Genomic DNA, 17,280 nt, shown 5'->3' with positions numbered 1-17,280 from the left:
TCTACGCACCTGCAATCAGAAATTTAATAATTAGAAAAATCATTTTGTCTAAGATGAACGCATCTATAATGTGATACTAACCTGTGAAGAAACTATATATGAAGTATCTTTTCTGTTTCAACGAGACTAACGAAGGTACATAATTTACAGCAAAAAAGCCAGTGCACTAAAGGACAAGCATAATGATAAAATAGGCGTGAAATTACATCATATTTTGTTACCTTTAGCAATTCGATTATATCGATACTGTAAAATTGGTGTTTACACAAAAAAACCCAGTAAAAATATTTCTATTAAAAGTGAGAATTGTATCACAATAGTGCGTTCTACGAAATAATAATGTATGTACCACTGCATACTTTTGTTTCACCATTTTTATTATTTTCCTATTATCAAGTCACTATAATATATAGAAGTAATTTAAAGATAATCTTAAAAAAAAAAAAATTTTTTTTTAGCATCGTTAGAGTAATATAAAGCAAAGACAATATTGTTAGAAATATAGGAAATATCAGTGTTAGATGTAGAAAAAAAAACCTTAGTGTATGTAGCTATCTTAGTCCGATAAAGGAAACTTAGCAGACTATATTAATTAAAATAAGAAAGGTAATATAGAAAGAATTTTAATAACTTAAGATCAATTAGACTTATAATAAAACAAAATCAGTTAAAATTGTATGGAACCAATAGTAGACAAATTTCAAAATAATTTAAAACCCGAAGGCAAGCAAATACTAATAACGGGACGTTATTCAAAAATGGGATGGGTGATATGTACCATGTATAACGTTTACTTTAAAATATGAAAAATTTTACTTTATTCTAAATATATTTCCGATGTAGATTAAACCTTAATTAAGTTTGAAATAACGTTTCAAACTCCCATTTAAAAATCAGCCAAATATCCCTTCGAAAAGCACCAAATAAGAGATGATTAAATTCGAAGAATTCCAAAAGGTACTTTTGTTGTACTCTGTAGAGATTCGCATTCTTTGTTTTACAAAACAAAAGGCCCTTGAACAGTCCAGACACTATTGACAAATTTTAAAGGCGGAAAACTAAGGTTTTCTTGCAAGTACATTGCTAATGAAATGGATTGGAATTTCATAAAAGTATTAGACAGACAGAGTAGGACATTGTCTAAGACTTGGTTTGAAGTTTTTATTAGGAATGTGGGTATTTAGTGATTAATATTGCGAAAAAACTATTGGGTAGTTTTGGCTGCATAATGTTTGATTTTGTCAGCATAAGAGTAAAGTGACGGGCCCTCCGAAAGGAGATGGGCCAATTGTAAAATAGTGATTATTGCTCAGAAGCAGAGTTCACGTTATATAGCAGTGAAGAAGTGTTTTTCGGATTATTATTATTATTACATTACTGTCATTCCTTTATTGAACATTGCTGATATTTGCCTTTGCCTATTGAAATTCGATGCTGTATGATTAAGCATGTAAGTCTAATAAACCTATATTTCATGAAGGATGTTTACACGCCTGGATTGATGACTCTCTGGCCAAGTTGGTCACTTCACAAGGGAATTTGAATTTATAAATTAACCTATTTTTATTTTTCCCAATAGGGAGTGGCGCGGTCAAATATATTATTCTCTCCCTTATAATTATAACGCCACACATGGCGCTACCATAAACTCAATTATAACATTAATTAACGCAAACCCCCAAATAACATCGAGCAACAAACCCCCCCCCCCATAACATCAAGCATCGAAAACCCCCCCCATAACATCTGGCGCGGTCCATAACGCACAGTAAACGCAAAGCTAACGCCACGGCCATCGCCACAACCTCATGAAGAGCGAACCACAGCCCATAGCAATAAAACGTTTAAAAACGCGTTTTAAAAATAACTGCCTGTGAGACAAATTGTCATCTGACACTGAATGAGGAATAGTAACTATTGTTTCGATTAATATTAAAAGTAAGTTTCTTGCGGAAAACAATGAATGGTGATTTTGAAAAAGAGCCCGAAACCCCTTGAAAATGGCGTCAGATCGGAATTGAAAGTACAACATAGGAATCAGCATGGTCCAAACCTTTTGTAGGATAATAGGAGTAGCCCACCTTGAACACCAAGGAAAATGACTTTTTTGAATGGGTAGCACTGATATCTCCTTTCTTTTTTTTCACCAGGGTTAGGTAATGACCAGAAAATTATAGAGATGTTTAATGGCTCATTCGAATAGAAACTAAATTTAATAGTGCCATTTTTATTAGACAAAAAAGATTGTAGGGCAAATAGCCTCCCTCCCCAAACTAGTCCTAAGAAAATTTGAAATAGCCATTTTGTCTATCATAGTTCAAAAGTCCAAATGTTTGGTTTTGCTGATGATATGGCTCTCCATAGTCCCTGGGGAAGGGCTGTATGTGGTATCGGGCCTATCGATATCGCTACTATTGATTGACTTAACTTGTCTACTGACTTTGTTTTCAGCCTGAATGTGGTCAAATAATATTAAATTAAACTGAAGAAAAATGTTATTTGAATCCTTTATTTTTAAGTTATTGTAAATTGGGTTTATAGGACTATCTTCAGTATTTCTATTCAAAGCAAGGTCTCTATTTATGGATTTTTTAATTTCAATTGCCAACTAAAAAAATTTGAAAAGCAATTTGCTACTAACGTGGGACGCCTCAGGTTTCTTTCAGTTACCTCATCAAATAGAACTAAATGATCTGGATTTTCAACGATATGGAGGGCCAAAGCAGAATCAATATCTTTATTTTTTTTTAATTTAACATATAAGATAAACTTGTGTTCATGCCGTTGTTCCCACGAAAGCTGGGGTTTATCTTTCTCCAAAAAATACCCGGGTGGAGAATTCCCCCTCACCCGAGGAAAGTCCCTCCCATTTCTCCCCTGCTAACTCTAGATATTCATTGAAATTTCTACTCCCCTGTTTAAGTCAGAGGCAATCCAGATAAATATATATGGAGTCAAATTGCTTCCATTTCTTCGGTGACGAAAAAAGGTTAATGGTTCTTTGACGGGCTTACATTAAGCCTTTTCCACGTTCTTAAGGGTGTTTAAGTAAGAAAAAAGACTAAGAAAAGTGTGCGATAGTATAAGCTTTACAGTTTTATCCACTATGTGTTAGTCCAGGAAATAAAAACAAATTGATGGTAAAATAAATTGAAGCTTAGAGAAAAGGACAAGGACAAAATTGACTCACTCGATTTTAATTGGTCTGACGAGCACACCCGCCAGACTAAAAAGCTGAAGACACAGAAAGCGTTCTCCCCCATCAACTACCACAAAATAATCCAACTTCCTATTGTAGGTTATCTTATTAGGGTAGTATAGACAGCCTTTCTTCACATCAAGTGATCCAAAGGATTTAATTATCTTAGCTTGGTCACGATATCCCTTGTAAACCTAGAAATAGCTCGTACAATTACCATCAATTTTAAATTATCGATGTAAACCATCAATTAAGATGAGAGTGAGAATAGTACGAGTGATATGTTAATCTAATAGCATAGTACATGTAAGCTATCTTCGGGGTGAGACCCCCCTTCTCTCGGACATGTAGGTGAAAACCTATATGTGCCAGAGGGGTCTTACCCAAAGCCAGCTTACGTGTATACGTGTATATATATATATATATATATATATATATATATATATATATATATATATATATATATATATATATATATATATATATATATATATATATATATATATATATATATATATATATATATATATATATATATATATATATATATATATATATATGTATATATATATACATATATATACACATATATATATATATATATATATATATATATATATATATATATATATATATATATATATATATATATATATATATATATATATATATATATATATATATATATTGTACTACGGTAATTACTTGGCTAAAAAAAAAAAAAAAAAAAAAAAAAAAATAAAAAAAAAAATGAATGAATGATTTTTATTACCCATCTTTAACAATACAAAAAAAGTAAAAATGGAGTAGAGAGAAAATGAAAAGAAAACAACAACACATCAAACAAACGAGCAACTTAAATTAATACTTCAAAAACCAAAGGCGAAACTATTTACATAAAAAGACAACCATTACACAGGACTAACTATAGCTTCAAACATACTATGCGTTGGGTCTAAAGATTTCAGGAACTTTCCCCTCCTGGTCGCGATCACGACGAAGGGGTCATCGTGTCCGTAACGTGCTGAAATCTGGCGGTTTTTTCGCTATGGGGGAAGGCTAAGCAGATATTTTGCAAACTAATAGAACACTGTACGGATTGTTTTTTTTATCATCAAAAGGGAACAAAGACCAGAAAGGTGACAAAGCTACGACATGAGGGGTGGCAAAGGAATTGAAGATCCGTGCTAGAATGCGGCGGTTATATAGGCGTTTGCATGATAAAATCATCCCATACGCTTTTTGGACTTTCTGTTTGAAATAATTTATTAGACAGGACCGGGTAGCTTTAAGATTAAACCCAATTGGCAAACCAAGGTAAGTCATTGATGCTGCTGCAGTAACAGTATTACTACCTAGTGCAAATATGACAGGTGCCAACTCTTTCTTACGACAATTAAAGACGACCACCTCGCTTTTGCTGGAGTTGAATTCTAGGCCTATGTTAGCATATTCATTAGACAAAACTCTGAAATTACTCTCTATGCCACTGACGGATCTACTCAGATTTAAAATGTCGTTGTCATAATTAACAAGAGACAAATCAATTCCACGAAAAATAAAACACGTTTTCACCGTCTTCTGAGCCTCGATGATGCTGTTATTATAAAGAGGCAGTGATGATAAAGCCCCTTGGCGAATGCCTTTTTGTACTGGTATGAAGAAATCGGATCGGGCTCTGGTTTTTTAGTACCCTTAGTCTAACCTTCAACTTAAAATACATGTTCCTATAAGTAGCAATTATAGATCTGTCAAGACCTCTCTTAAACGCAGAGACAAGCAGTTGTGCATGAATACCCGAATCAAAAGCCCCGCGAACGTCGTGGCCTGCAAGTACCACGGTTTCTCCTTTAGCATCTGCGTCCAACAAAACATTAGATAATAGGTTATGCACGTGCTCGCGGCTAATATTTCTCTTGAAACCGAACTGCGAGTCTGGCGTACTACAAACATACTTTATCTCCTCAATAACTAATAACTCCATCAATTTACAAAAAACAGGAGCAAAGGTTATCGGGCGAACAACATTCAGATGGGTCTTTACCTTTCTTGATGACAGGGGTGATTACACCGGTACAAAAAATATCTGGCACTAGACCGCAACTAAAAATCATTTGGAACATAACTGCTAGATGTACTTTTAACAGTTCACTACCGAGAATCAGATGCATACCACAGATATTATCTACTCCTTTAGAGTACTTCTTTTTTTGTTTAAAGATAGCTGAATGAACATCCGACACACTCACTGGATGGCCAAGATCCAGTTCCAAAGATTCTAAACAGAGATCAAGATCTCTCTCACACTTGCTCTCAAATTCAGGATCAGGTGCAGCAAACTTGCTCGCGAAATAACTATTCCATTCACTTTCACTGGGGCGGATTCGTTACTAGGCGCTTTATCAGATCAATTCTTTTTGATGAACTTCCAAATTTTATTTGGATCGACTCGTAGCGACTCACTATTTTCATCAATCACACGATAGCGATGCAAGGCGAGACATTTGGAGAACTGCCGCTTTGTATACAATCGAACACTGTTTACAACACCTTGTTTAGGACGACCCGAATCAATCCCTACACTATACCACATTTTAGCTTGTCGACACGCATTAACCAAAGCTGGGTTTTCCGACCATCCTGGAACTTCTGACCCAATTCTCACTTTACGAATAGGAACCGCGGTTTTTTCTGCACAGCGCAAGGCGTGAGTTATTTCACTACAGTAGATATTTAGAAGTATTTGTTTCTCATCACGTGCAATCGGTGAGCTTTGGAGTAGTAGCTGGAAAGGGACCTTAATCTTTTCCAGGATTCCGTCACGCACAGACCTGAAAATGGCTAAATTAGCTTTATGCCATTCAGTCTTTTGGAACCACTTTTTCTCCTTTGGAGTATCATTTGGGGCATTATTCAGGAGGTACTTAATAATAAAGATATTAGCCACTGAAAGGTGATCAGAAACACAAAAGCCGATATCTACCTCACAGTCACCGTGAGTCCTCAAGTCGGGAGAGCAGAGCAGAAAGTCGAGCGAGGACGTGGAACCGGAATTATGCACATACGTGAAGTCTACTCTGTTTCTCAGTACCCTCAGACTTGGGCAGGCGTCGAGCAGGATTTGACCTCTCGGATCATTAGCATCAGAGAGGTTAGAGTTCATATCTCCGGCAATAATACATGAAAGTTTTTCCGCCGCGCATAATGTAGCAACAGCGGCTACTTTTCCACAAGCAATATTAAACTTATTGTCAGATTGAACATTCTTGTAGTTCGTTGGCATATAGACTTAGAGCACTACATCATTTTCAATTTTCACTGCAATATAAGTCCGCTTCTTTAAACGTCGAGGCACGAAGCGAGGCACGGACAATGATAGCAACACCCCCAGAAGGACGACCTCTTCCCGACCTCCTAGAAAGAATGCCAAACACATTTACGTTTTCGTTTAGTTGTAAGAGCTAGAGTCCCTCAGCCGACAGGAAATGTTCCTGCACGCACACACTGTCAAATTTGTTAGCAAGGTTTTCTAATAGTGGTAATTTAGATAGTACTCCGTTATTTATATTCCACGTCACTATTTTCAGGGGATTGGAGCTGGTCATCGCTTAGAAAGGGTTTTTTTGGCTTCTGGACAACTGAAACTGTAGCAGGGGTGCTTATTGGAGCCACAGAGGGCGCACTTCATCTGGTTCTGGCACGGGGTGTCTTTAGAATTAGTATGGCCTCCTCCGCAGTTTGAGCATCTTGATTTATTAGAGCAGTCCTTTGCAATATGTCCATAGGCCTGACACTTATAGCAACGCCTCAGGAGAAAATGAAAGTCCTCAACTGGAATTCGTTCGTTGCCTATAATAAGCGGAGATTTCACCGCGGAGGCTAGATGATGCTTGGTCACAAATTTCAGTCTGAACGATCTCGTTTTACCGATCTGAGAGGCCTCAGAACAATTATTCACAAGACCACAAAGATCCTCCTCACTAACGCTAGTGGGTACGTGCCTGATTATGCCAAAGACCGCAGGACTGGACACTTTTGCTTTAATACTTGAGTCAGACTTAGCAATAGCCTGGGCAACTGATTTCGCAGCATCTTAATCGTTCAGAACAACTTTCCAGTCGGTTTTGTGAGTTTTCAGTTCCACAATATTTCCACAATTGCTTCCACATACTTTATCGAGATAATACTTTCGTGAAACGGATCGTCCTGTCCTTTCATGGGATTCTTTAGCACAACTGCATAAGTCGACACTGTCGCAGTTTGCAGTGGAACAGAGGAGGCTGCCGGTTGGGACTGACTCGCGGATCTCACAAAACTGTCAAACTTAGCACTAAGCTCATTCACTTTCCTGGTCAGTGTCACTGAGATTTCTCCGGCAATCATAGGAACCTCGTCAGGCACATAGATAACAAAACACGGCAAATTGACTTTGTTGTCATCGCAATATTTCAGTGCTTTTTTGATATCGAATATGTGGTCAGTAGATTTGTCACAATTAGTTGGCCTAGTTGACTGGCCTGCCTCAGACCAAAGTAATTTCTTTGCATTCCGTATATCATCCAACTCGAAGAACTCTGCAGCTTTGCTCATTATATCCGCACTCTGGTTTCCCGCTTTATACGCTCTTACTGCGAAATTCAACACGGCATTCCGTATCAATATCTCTTTCGTACCAGTATCATCCGGCGGCATATTTTGTACAGAACGTAATCACACAGAGTCCAAGATCAGTCCGTGGGCGGAGCCAAAAATGTTAATAGCAGAAATTCACTTACAAGAGAAGTAAGGGAAACGTTGGAGGCTGCCTACCTTGTCCCGCAATTTAAGGGGCAAGCCCAGCGGGTACCACGGCTCTTGCAGACAACTCTCTCACCCCTCTTCTGCTTACTTCTCTCCTGTCACTTTTATCGCAGTGTAAATGCCTATACTGTTATATATATATATATATATATATATATATATATATATATATATATATATATATATATATATATATATATATATATATATATATATATATATATATATATATATATATATATATATATATATATATATATATATATATATATATATATATATATATATATATATATATATATATATATATATATATATATATATATATATATATATATATATATATATATATAAATGTACTATACAGAGCGATATATATATATATATATATATATATATATATATATATATATATATATATATATATATATATATATATATATATATATATCGCTCTGTATAGTACATTCACCACTCTTTTATTAGAATTAATGAAAAAAATCTTTCCAAAAAAACAAGTTTTTCTAAGAAAAGTAAAGGCCATTTTAAACGTAAGCTCAGCAGATACAAATACCTGTTAGAATTCAAACTCAAAATGACAAGAAATTGCTATTAAAGAATAAATGAAACCCGAAATGAACAGAAATTAAACAATCAATCATAGGAAAAAACATGACAAATGACAACATACAATTAGCAATAATATAAATAAATAAATAGATCTTAAAGCGAGTAATGCTTGGATTGAATATGAAAATAAAGGTTAAAACGAAAAAAAACATATTTTGCTATTGAAGTATAAATGAAACTTAAAACGAAAAGAAATTAAATAAACAATCAAAACAAACAAACATAGAATAAATATTTATGTAAATGAATATGTAAATCTTAAAACGAGTGAACCTTAAATTCAATATGCAAATCAAGCTTGAAACGAACAAAATCACTACAAAGAAGAGTTTGGTATTGCCTCCTCTCACTGTAAAAATCTAAAACCGAATGCGTCAGTGGCACTTTACTGAAAACCAATTTATTACAAATGTTTTTTTTTGTACTTAGCCTAATACTGAAAATAAACATTAAAATTATAGTAAAATTTTGAACTGATGAGTTTTCAGCAATTAATATCATTATACAGCAAATATTCAGTTTAACTTATTAGTTCTTTCAATAGTTGTTCAAGACGAATATAGTTTCACTACAAACAATAATTTGGATACTGCTCCCTTCCTTAACTGTAAATAAAAACCAAAAGCCTTCTGCATCACTGGCACTTCACTGAAAACGAATTATATTACAAATATTCTCTTTTCCAGCTCTTTCAGCATTGAAAATGAAAATAAACTTAGAATGAATTAAATTATTGAACTGAAGGATCTTTCAACAACTAACATCATTATATATCAAATATTCAATTTGATGTTGTTTATACTTTCCAAGACTGTTCAAGACGCATATAGTTTTCTGTAAAGCGCCAATGACGTAGTAGGTTTTAGACTTTTACAGTGAGAGAACGAAGCAATACCCAAACTCTTGTTTGTAGTGGTTTTTGTTTGTTTCAAGCTTGATTTGAATTTTCAATCGAAGTTTCACTCGTTTTAATGTTTATTTATTCATTCACATTAATATCTATTGTAGGTTTGTTTGCACTGATTGTTTATTTAAATTTTTAACTGATGAGTTTTCAGCAATTAATATCATTATACAGCAAATATTCAGTTTAACTTATTAGTTCTTTCAATAGTTGTTCAAGACGAATATAGTTTCACTACAAACAATAATTTGGATACTGCTCCCTTCCTTAACTGTAAATAAAAACCAAAAGCCTTCTGCATCACTGGCACTTCACTGAAAACGAATTATATGACAAATATTCTCTTTTCCAGTTTTTTCAGCATTGAAAATGAAAATAAAATTGGAATGAAAAAAATTAATGAACTGAAGGATCTTTCAACAACTAATATCATTGTATATCAAATATTCAATTTGATGTTGTTTATACTTTCCAAGACTGTTCAAGACGCATATAGTTTTCAGTAAAGCGCCAATGACGTAGTAGGTTTTAGACTTTTACTGTGAGAGAACGAGGCAATACCCAAACTCTTGTTTGTAGTGGTTTTTGTTTGTTTCAAGCTTGATTTGAATATTCAATCGAAGTTTCACTCGTTTTAATGTTTATTTATTCATTCACATTAATATCTATTGTAGGTTTGTTTGCATTGATTGTTTATTTAATTTCTGTTTGTTTTAAGTTTCATCTATGCTTCAATAGCCAAATATTTTTTTCAATTTAAGCTTGATTTTCATATTCGATCTAAGCCTTACTCGCTTTAAAATCTATTTATTCATTTATATTTTTACTGCTTGTATGTTTTTTCCTATGATTGTTTATTTAATTTCCGTTCGTTTTGGGTTTCATTTATTCTTTAATTGTAATTTCTGGTAATTTTGAGTTTGAATCTTAACAGGTATTTGTATCTACTTAGCTTATGCTTAAAATGGCCTTTACTTTTCAATATCAAATTTAAAAGAAAAATCAAAAATTCACGAAAGGATCAAAACTGGTATCAAAGTAACAATATTTTCACGATAAGTGAAAAAAGTTTGCCCTCTTTGAGATGAGCCCCCTTTGAAATTTATAAGACGACCCCTTCTATATGAAGTGCGTCCGGGGATAAAAAATGTAGTGAGGGGGAAGCTAGCTGCCCATCAATCACTTTTTACTCCTAATCACAATCACTTTTTACGCCGGGCCCGGGGGGGCTGCGTCGACACAGAAGGTTTTGTTATCTGAACTTTAAACAATTTTTAACAAAATGTCTACCCCAAAATTTCTTATCTGATGCATTTAGGACCTGGGGGGGGGGCTATTTTCCCTCCAATCTCTTTTGAATCTTAAAAAGTGAACAAGAATTTTCAATTTCCAATCAAATGAACCCTCTCCAAAGTTTAAACAAGCATCCCTTCCATAAAAACGATCTATGCCCCCATACTTACAACACCTGCCTTCGGGCCATGGGGGTTTGCATCGACACAGGAGTTTTTCTTATATGACCTTTGAAATGTCTTTAATGAAATGACTATTCTAAAGATTTTATCAGATAGGCTTGGGGAAAAAGTGTGTGTGTGTGGGGGCTAGTTGCCATCGGATATCTTTTGACTCTTAAAAAGTGAACTAAAACTTTCAATTTCCAATCAAATGAGTCCTCTCTGTAGTTTATACTAGCAACCCTTTTATAAAAACCATACATGTCCTTAGGACATAACTTAGAACGCCTTCTCCCGGGCCCTGGGGGGCTGCATTGACACCGGAGTTTTTCTAATCCCAACTTGGAATTATTTTTTTAACAAAATGCCTATCCCAAAATTTTCATCAGATGGGTTTGGAAAAAGAAGGCATGGGGGGGGGGGTGCTAGTTGCCGTCAGATCTCTTTTGACTATTAAAAAGTGAACACGAAGTTTCAATGTCCAATCAAATGAACCCTCTCTGAAGTTTATACGAGTGTCCTTTTCATAAGAACCATATATGCCCCAAGGCATATCTTACAACGCCTACCCCCGGGGCCTGGGAGGCTGTGTCGACACCTGAGTTTTTGTTATCTGACTTTTGAACAATTTTTAACTTAATGGTTATCTCAAAATTTCTATCGGATGCATTCAGGAAAAAAGGGTGTGGAGGGGAGAGTGGCATGCTCAAAGATATAATTTCCAGAACTTTCACCAACGTTGAACAAAAGGGCTATCTCAAAATTTGTAGCGGATGGGTTTGGGGAAAAAGGGCATGAGGGGGGGGGGGCTAGTTGCCCTTAAATCTTTTGGCTCTCTAAAAGTGAACTAGAACTTTCATTTTCCAATCATATGAGCCCTCTATTAAGTTTGTACGAGCATTCCTTTCATAAGAACCATACATGCCCTTAGGACATAACTTAGAACGCCATCTCCCGGGCCCTGGGATGCTGCATTGACACCGAAGTTTTTCTTATCCGACCTTCGAACTATTTTTTTTTTTTTTTTTTTAACAAAATGCCTATCTCAAAATTTTCAACAGATGGGTTTGGAAAAAGAAGGCGTCAGGGGGAGGGGGGGGGGGGAAAGTTACAATCGGATCTATTTTGACTATTAGAAAGTGATTTCAAACTTTCAATTTCCAATCAAATGAGCCCTCTCTGAAGTTTATACGAATATCCCTTTCATAAGAATCATACCGGCCCCACGGCATTTACAACGCCTACCCCCGGGCCCTGGGGGGGGGGGGTAGTGTCGCCACCCGAGGTGTCGTTATCTGACCTTTGACCAATTTATAACTTAATGGCTATCTCAAAATTTTTATCGGATGCATTCGGGAAAAAAGGGGCACAGGGGGAGGGCTAGTTACCCTGCAATCTTTTTTGACTCTCAAAAACTGAACGAGAACTTTCAATTTCCAATCAAATTAGACCTCTCTGAAGTTTTTACGAGCATCCCTTCCATAAGAACCATATATTCCCCCATGGCATAACTTACAACGACTGCCTTCTGGCCCAGGGGGGGGGCTGTGTCGGCCCATGAGTTTTGGTTATATGGTCTTTGAACTATTTTTAAAAAAATGGCTATCTCAAAGTTCTTATCAGATGAGATTGAGAAAAAAGGGCGAGGAGAGGGGGGGGGGGGTTAGGTGCCCACCAATCTCTTTTGACTCTTAAAAACTGAACTAGAATTTTCGATTTCCAATCAAATGAGCCCTCTTTGAAGTTTGTCCGACCATCCCTTTTATAAGTACCAGATATGCCCCCAGGGCATAACTTATAACCCTTGCCCTGAAGACCTTAGGGGGGGGGGGGAGTGGCATGCTCAAAGATATAATTTCCAAAACTCTCACCTACGTTGAACAAATTGACTATCTCAAAAATTTTGATTGGATGTGTTTGAGGAAATGGTGGGCGTGGAAGGGGTGTTAGTTGACTTCCAATACTTTCGACTGTTAAAAAGGGCACTAGCCATTTAAATTTCAAATAGAATGAGCCATTTTTGAAATTTTTACTGCAATACTTTCTATATAAACCTTATTTGCCCCTAGGGCATAATTTATAACCCTTACCCTGAGGGCTGTTGGGGGGGGGGGGGGGTTGTCATCCTCAAAGACTTATTATCCAGAATTTTCTACCATGTTCAACAAAATGGCTATCTCAAAATTTTGATTGGATGTGTTTGGGCAAAAGGTGGGTGTGAGAGTGGGGTTAGATGCCCTCCAATCACTTTCGACTATTAAAAAGGGCACTAGCCCTTTGAAATTCCAATCGAATGAGCCCATTTGGAGTTTCTACGATAAAGCATTCTATAAATAGCTTACATGCCTCCAGGGCATAACTTACAACGCTTGCCCTGAGGGCTGTGGGAGAGTATCCTCCTCAAAAACATAATTTCTATCTGGAAATTAACTACGTAGAGCAAAATGGCTATCTCAAAATTTTGATTGGACGTATTTTAGGAATGGTGGTTCGTTGCCTTCCAATCACTTTTTACCCTTAAAAAGGGCACTAGAACTCAAGATTTCCAATCGAATGAGCCCCCTTTGAAGTTTTTACGACGACTCTTTCCATATGAAGTGCCTCTGGAAAAAAAAACAGTTCAAACAGTTTCAAACAGTTCGTGGTAACGAACTGTAAGTAAGGAGCGACCCGGCTCAATGGTAACCGAAACTCTAAAAAACGGAATTTTGATACCAATAGATACATCAAAAGAATCAGATTTTAATTATGATTTCAAATATATAAGTTTCATCAAGTTTAATCTTAACCATCAAAAGTTACGCGCCTGAGAAAATTTGGCTGATTTACGAAAAAAGGAGGAAAGACCCCCTAAAAGCTATAGAACCTTAATGAAAATCACACCATGATATTCAGCGTATCAGAGAACTCTAAGAGGTACAGAGAACTGTAGAGGTTTCAAGCTCCTATCTACAAAAATGTGGAATTTTACATTTTTTGCCAGAAGAAAGATCACTGGTGCGTGTTTATTTATATTTTTTTCCCAGGGGTGATCGTATCGACCCAGTGGTCCCTAGAATATTGTGGGAAGGCTCATTGGAACGGAAATTAAAACTTCTAGTGCCCTTTTAAGTGACCAAAAAAATGGAAGGCAACTAGGCCCCCTCCCAAGCTCATTTTTTTCTCAAAGTCACCCGATCAAAATTTTGAGATGGCCATTTTGTTCAGCATAGTCGAAAATTTAATAAATATGTCTTTTAGGATGACTTAATCCCCCACAGTTCCCAGGGGAAGGGCTGCAAGTTATGAACTTTGCCCATTGCTTACATATTGTATTGGTTATTGGGAAGTATACAGACATTTTCAGGAAGAATTTTTGTCTGGTGGGGGGGAGGGCTGGAGGAGAGGGTTACTCGGGAAAATATTTCCGTGGAGGATGTTTCTTTTGGGGTAAGGGACATTTCTATGAAGGGGGCGCCGGATTTCCCACCACGTGGTTTATGGTTTTCTCAGTGAGAATGAAAAAACATAAATTTTCTCACTTGAAAAAACAGGAATTTTGTCACATTTATGGATGTTTTCATGGATGCTTATGTGTGTTGGTCGATTTATATGATGTTTTTCATGGTTGTCAACATCAAATTATGGATGTTTTATGGTTTTTGTCAGTGAGAATGTAAAAACAGGAACTTTCTCACATTTATGTCTGTTTTTATGGTTTTTGTCAGTGAGAATGGAAAAACAGAAACTTTCTCACTTTAATGGATTATTGAGTCTAATGGGAGCAGGTCAATGACACTTCGTTCATTTTGTTGCTCGAGGCAGATTTTATGAATTTCCCGGAAACAGTTAGATCACGTGTTTCCTTCTCAGCCAATCAGAGAGCTGGTTACATAGTAGCGGCGGAGTGAATATAAAGAAAGGATTTTTGTTATATTTTTATTAGTCTGTGAATAGAATTCAAAGGAGCGAGGACGATCAGTTTCGTTTTAGCTGTGAGCGAGTTTACATCGGAAACCGAAAAATTTTCTATATATATCTATTGTGCTTGTACACTCTTGCCAGTTGGACTCAATGTGAGACTTGTACAATTATAGATGGCTATGGTGAACATTGCAAATTATGTAACACTTGTAAATTACATAGAGGTTATGCATTACAAATTAAAGGATGTAATTAATGTCTTGAGGAGGTGTGTGACCCTCACCCTAGAGGGCACCTGTGCTCCAATTGTCGCCATGAAAAATGTGATCAGTGGGAGAAAACTTACCCCGCTATGATTGAAAAGAATCCTAAACGTGATTTTAGTTTATTTCTACGAGATTGGTATCATCACGGATTTAAATTTTTCTGGGAAGAGGAATCTGGTTTACAATTCAACTGTTGGGCTAACAAGACAATTTGGTTACTACGTCATCGTTGTGATGACACTGCCTACTATGACTATAAACCAAGTGATTTTTATTTGGCAGTTACCGAATGTGATTCACCATTTGAAAACACTGTATGTGATATTGCTTCAAATAGACAGATTGAAACTCGTGAATTTCATAATATGAATGCTAATAGTATCATTGACTATACAAAGAGATATGACAAGAGTGAAGTTACATTGTACTGTAGAAAATGTGACACTGACTTTGCAGTAAATCAAGATCAATATACAGTTAATCCAAATGATTTAACGTTATTAGTTGTTCATGACTGTTGCATATACATCAAAGATTAAGAAATCTAAAATGAAGATTTAAAGAAATTTTTGTATATATACGCTTTTTATTAATAAACATATTCACAAACATTTTCTAAGCACTTTACTATTAGGGCACTGAAATCAATACTGTATAGGTCTGAGAGGATATTTTCCACTAGAAAGTCATTCAGACGAGGATTGTCACCATAAATGTGGAGAAACTGCTTGTAAGTATAGCCGCGACATCGGAATACAAAATATAGTAGTGCATGGAAGCCACAGCTTTTAGTCGTTAGATCCTGAACCCTCTTCCGATTTTTAATAATAGTTTTCCCACTGCTCTCAATATAGTTGCTGATGTGGGGAGTGTAGAATGTATAGGGTAGGCCAAGAGGATCAAAAAATTCTATCGTCTTCATTGTTTGAAAGATGCACAGCCAATGACCCGTCAGCACAGTCAACGGAATGCTATTAATACTAATCAAAGTATTGTTGGCGCTTTTAATTTTTCCAAGAAAGTCCGAAGGCAGACTATAGGATTTTTACAGGGACATGTACGGGTCCATATTAAATACATTGATTATTTGACCGGTGTTCATGGCGCCAAGTCTAGTAGAACACTGCCTTCGGGAGTGATTTCCCAATAGGTTTCATATTGATTTAGTGAGATTAGTGCAATACTCTCAGCCAATGGGTCGGCAAATGTACACTCTAAACGCACAGTCCCCATACGTACTATACTCATATCCTGTGTACCTGACAAATCCAGAACAATGATACCATGTGTTTTAGGAAACATACCTTCGGTTATACCATTTTCAAATAGTTGAGAGTCATGATCTAGGGTTTGCATGGTCAACTCGTACAATGTTCTATAGGATTTATCAAAAGATAGATTTTAGAGTGGGATGCCGTTTACTTTGCACACAAGAGATGAAAGTCCAAACATCTCGAATTTATGTGGGCATTCAGTCCATGATCCTATTGCACTGCCGCTTTTTACAAATGGCAAAGCGAGTTCTGACGGAATTTTACCATTGATAAAGGATGAATCGGTGAAGGTGCGTTAACTCATTGCAATATGACGCTGATTGGTGATTGTATGAGGAACAAGTAGTTTAATATTATTGCCATTGGCTCTCAGTTTTTCCACTGCCAAAGCAACAGAACTCATGACCTGGTGTTTGCGTACATGAAGTATTGCCGAGGTGAGGGAGAGATTTACATCGCGATTGGCAGCAAGTTCTTTTCTCAATATGAAATTGGAGGGTGCAAGCGTTAGTTTTATATCCACTTTAACATTGGGCGGCAGCCATTGGGGTATATTAAATATTTCATTATATATTTTTCCAACTAGATGTAATTCACTAGTTGTAGCATTTTTATGTGCATCTGTACTATCTGTATTAGTAATATATTCATATTCATTGGAGGTGCCTCTCAATTCCTTTTATGACTTGGGTGTCATCAGCATGAATTGCATATAGCTTGTATAATTTGAGAGATTGTTGCTTGTGCTCACCAGCGTGCCATTGATGTAGACACTTATTTGACGAAATAAATTATGTAATATACAATTTTCATAGAATATTCCATCAGCCCGAATTGGCATTGCATTATC

The 17,280-nt window shown here is 36.1% G+C and overlaps 1 protein-coding gene across 1 annotated transcript in view; it reads right to left on the bottom strand.

Moving 5' to 3' along the window:
• Positions 1 to 3,186: 3,186 nt before the first annotated feature.
• LOC148941288 (uncharacterized) overlaps positions 3,187 to 17,280 on the bottom strand; it is a 287,630-nt gene continuing 273,536 nt past the window's right edge. Inside the window, exon 6 of the mRNA XM_089104141.1 lies at positions 3,187 to 3,393. Within this exon, the coding sequence (XP_088960267.1) occupies positions 3,187 to 3,393 (207 nt within the window). The remainder of the gene's footprint in view (positions 3,394 to 17,280) is intronic.

Source organism: Artemia sp. Qi Xiang Cuo, chromosome 18, assembly GCF_049724085.1.
Source record: "Artemia sp. Qi Xiang Cuo chromosome 18, ASM4972408v1, whole genome shotgun sequence".
In the NCBI taxonomy this organism is placed as follows: domain Eukaryota; kingdom Metazoa; phylum Arthropoda; class Branchiopoda; order Anostraca; family Artemiidae; genus Artemia; species Artemia sp. Qi Xiang Cuo.
Note: the sequence above shows the minus strand (reverse complement) of the source record. Positions and strands in the feature narration are given on the sequence as shown.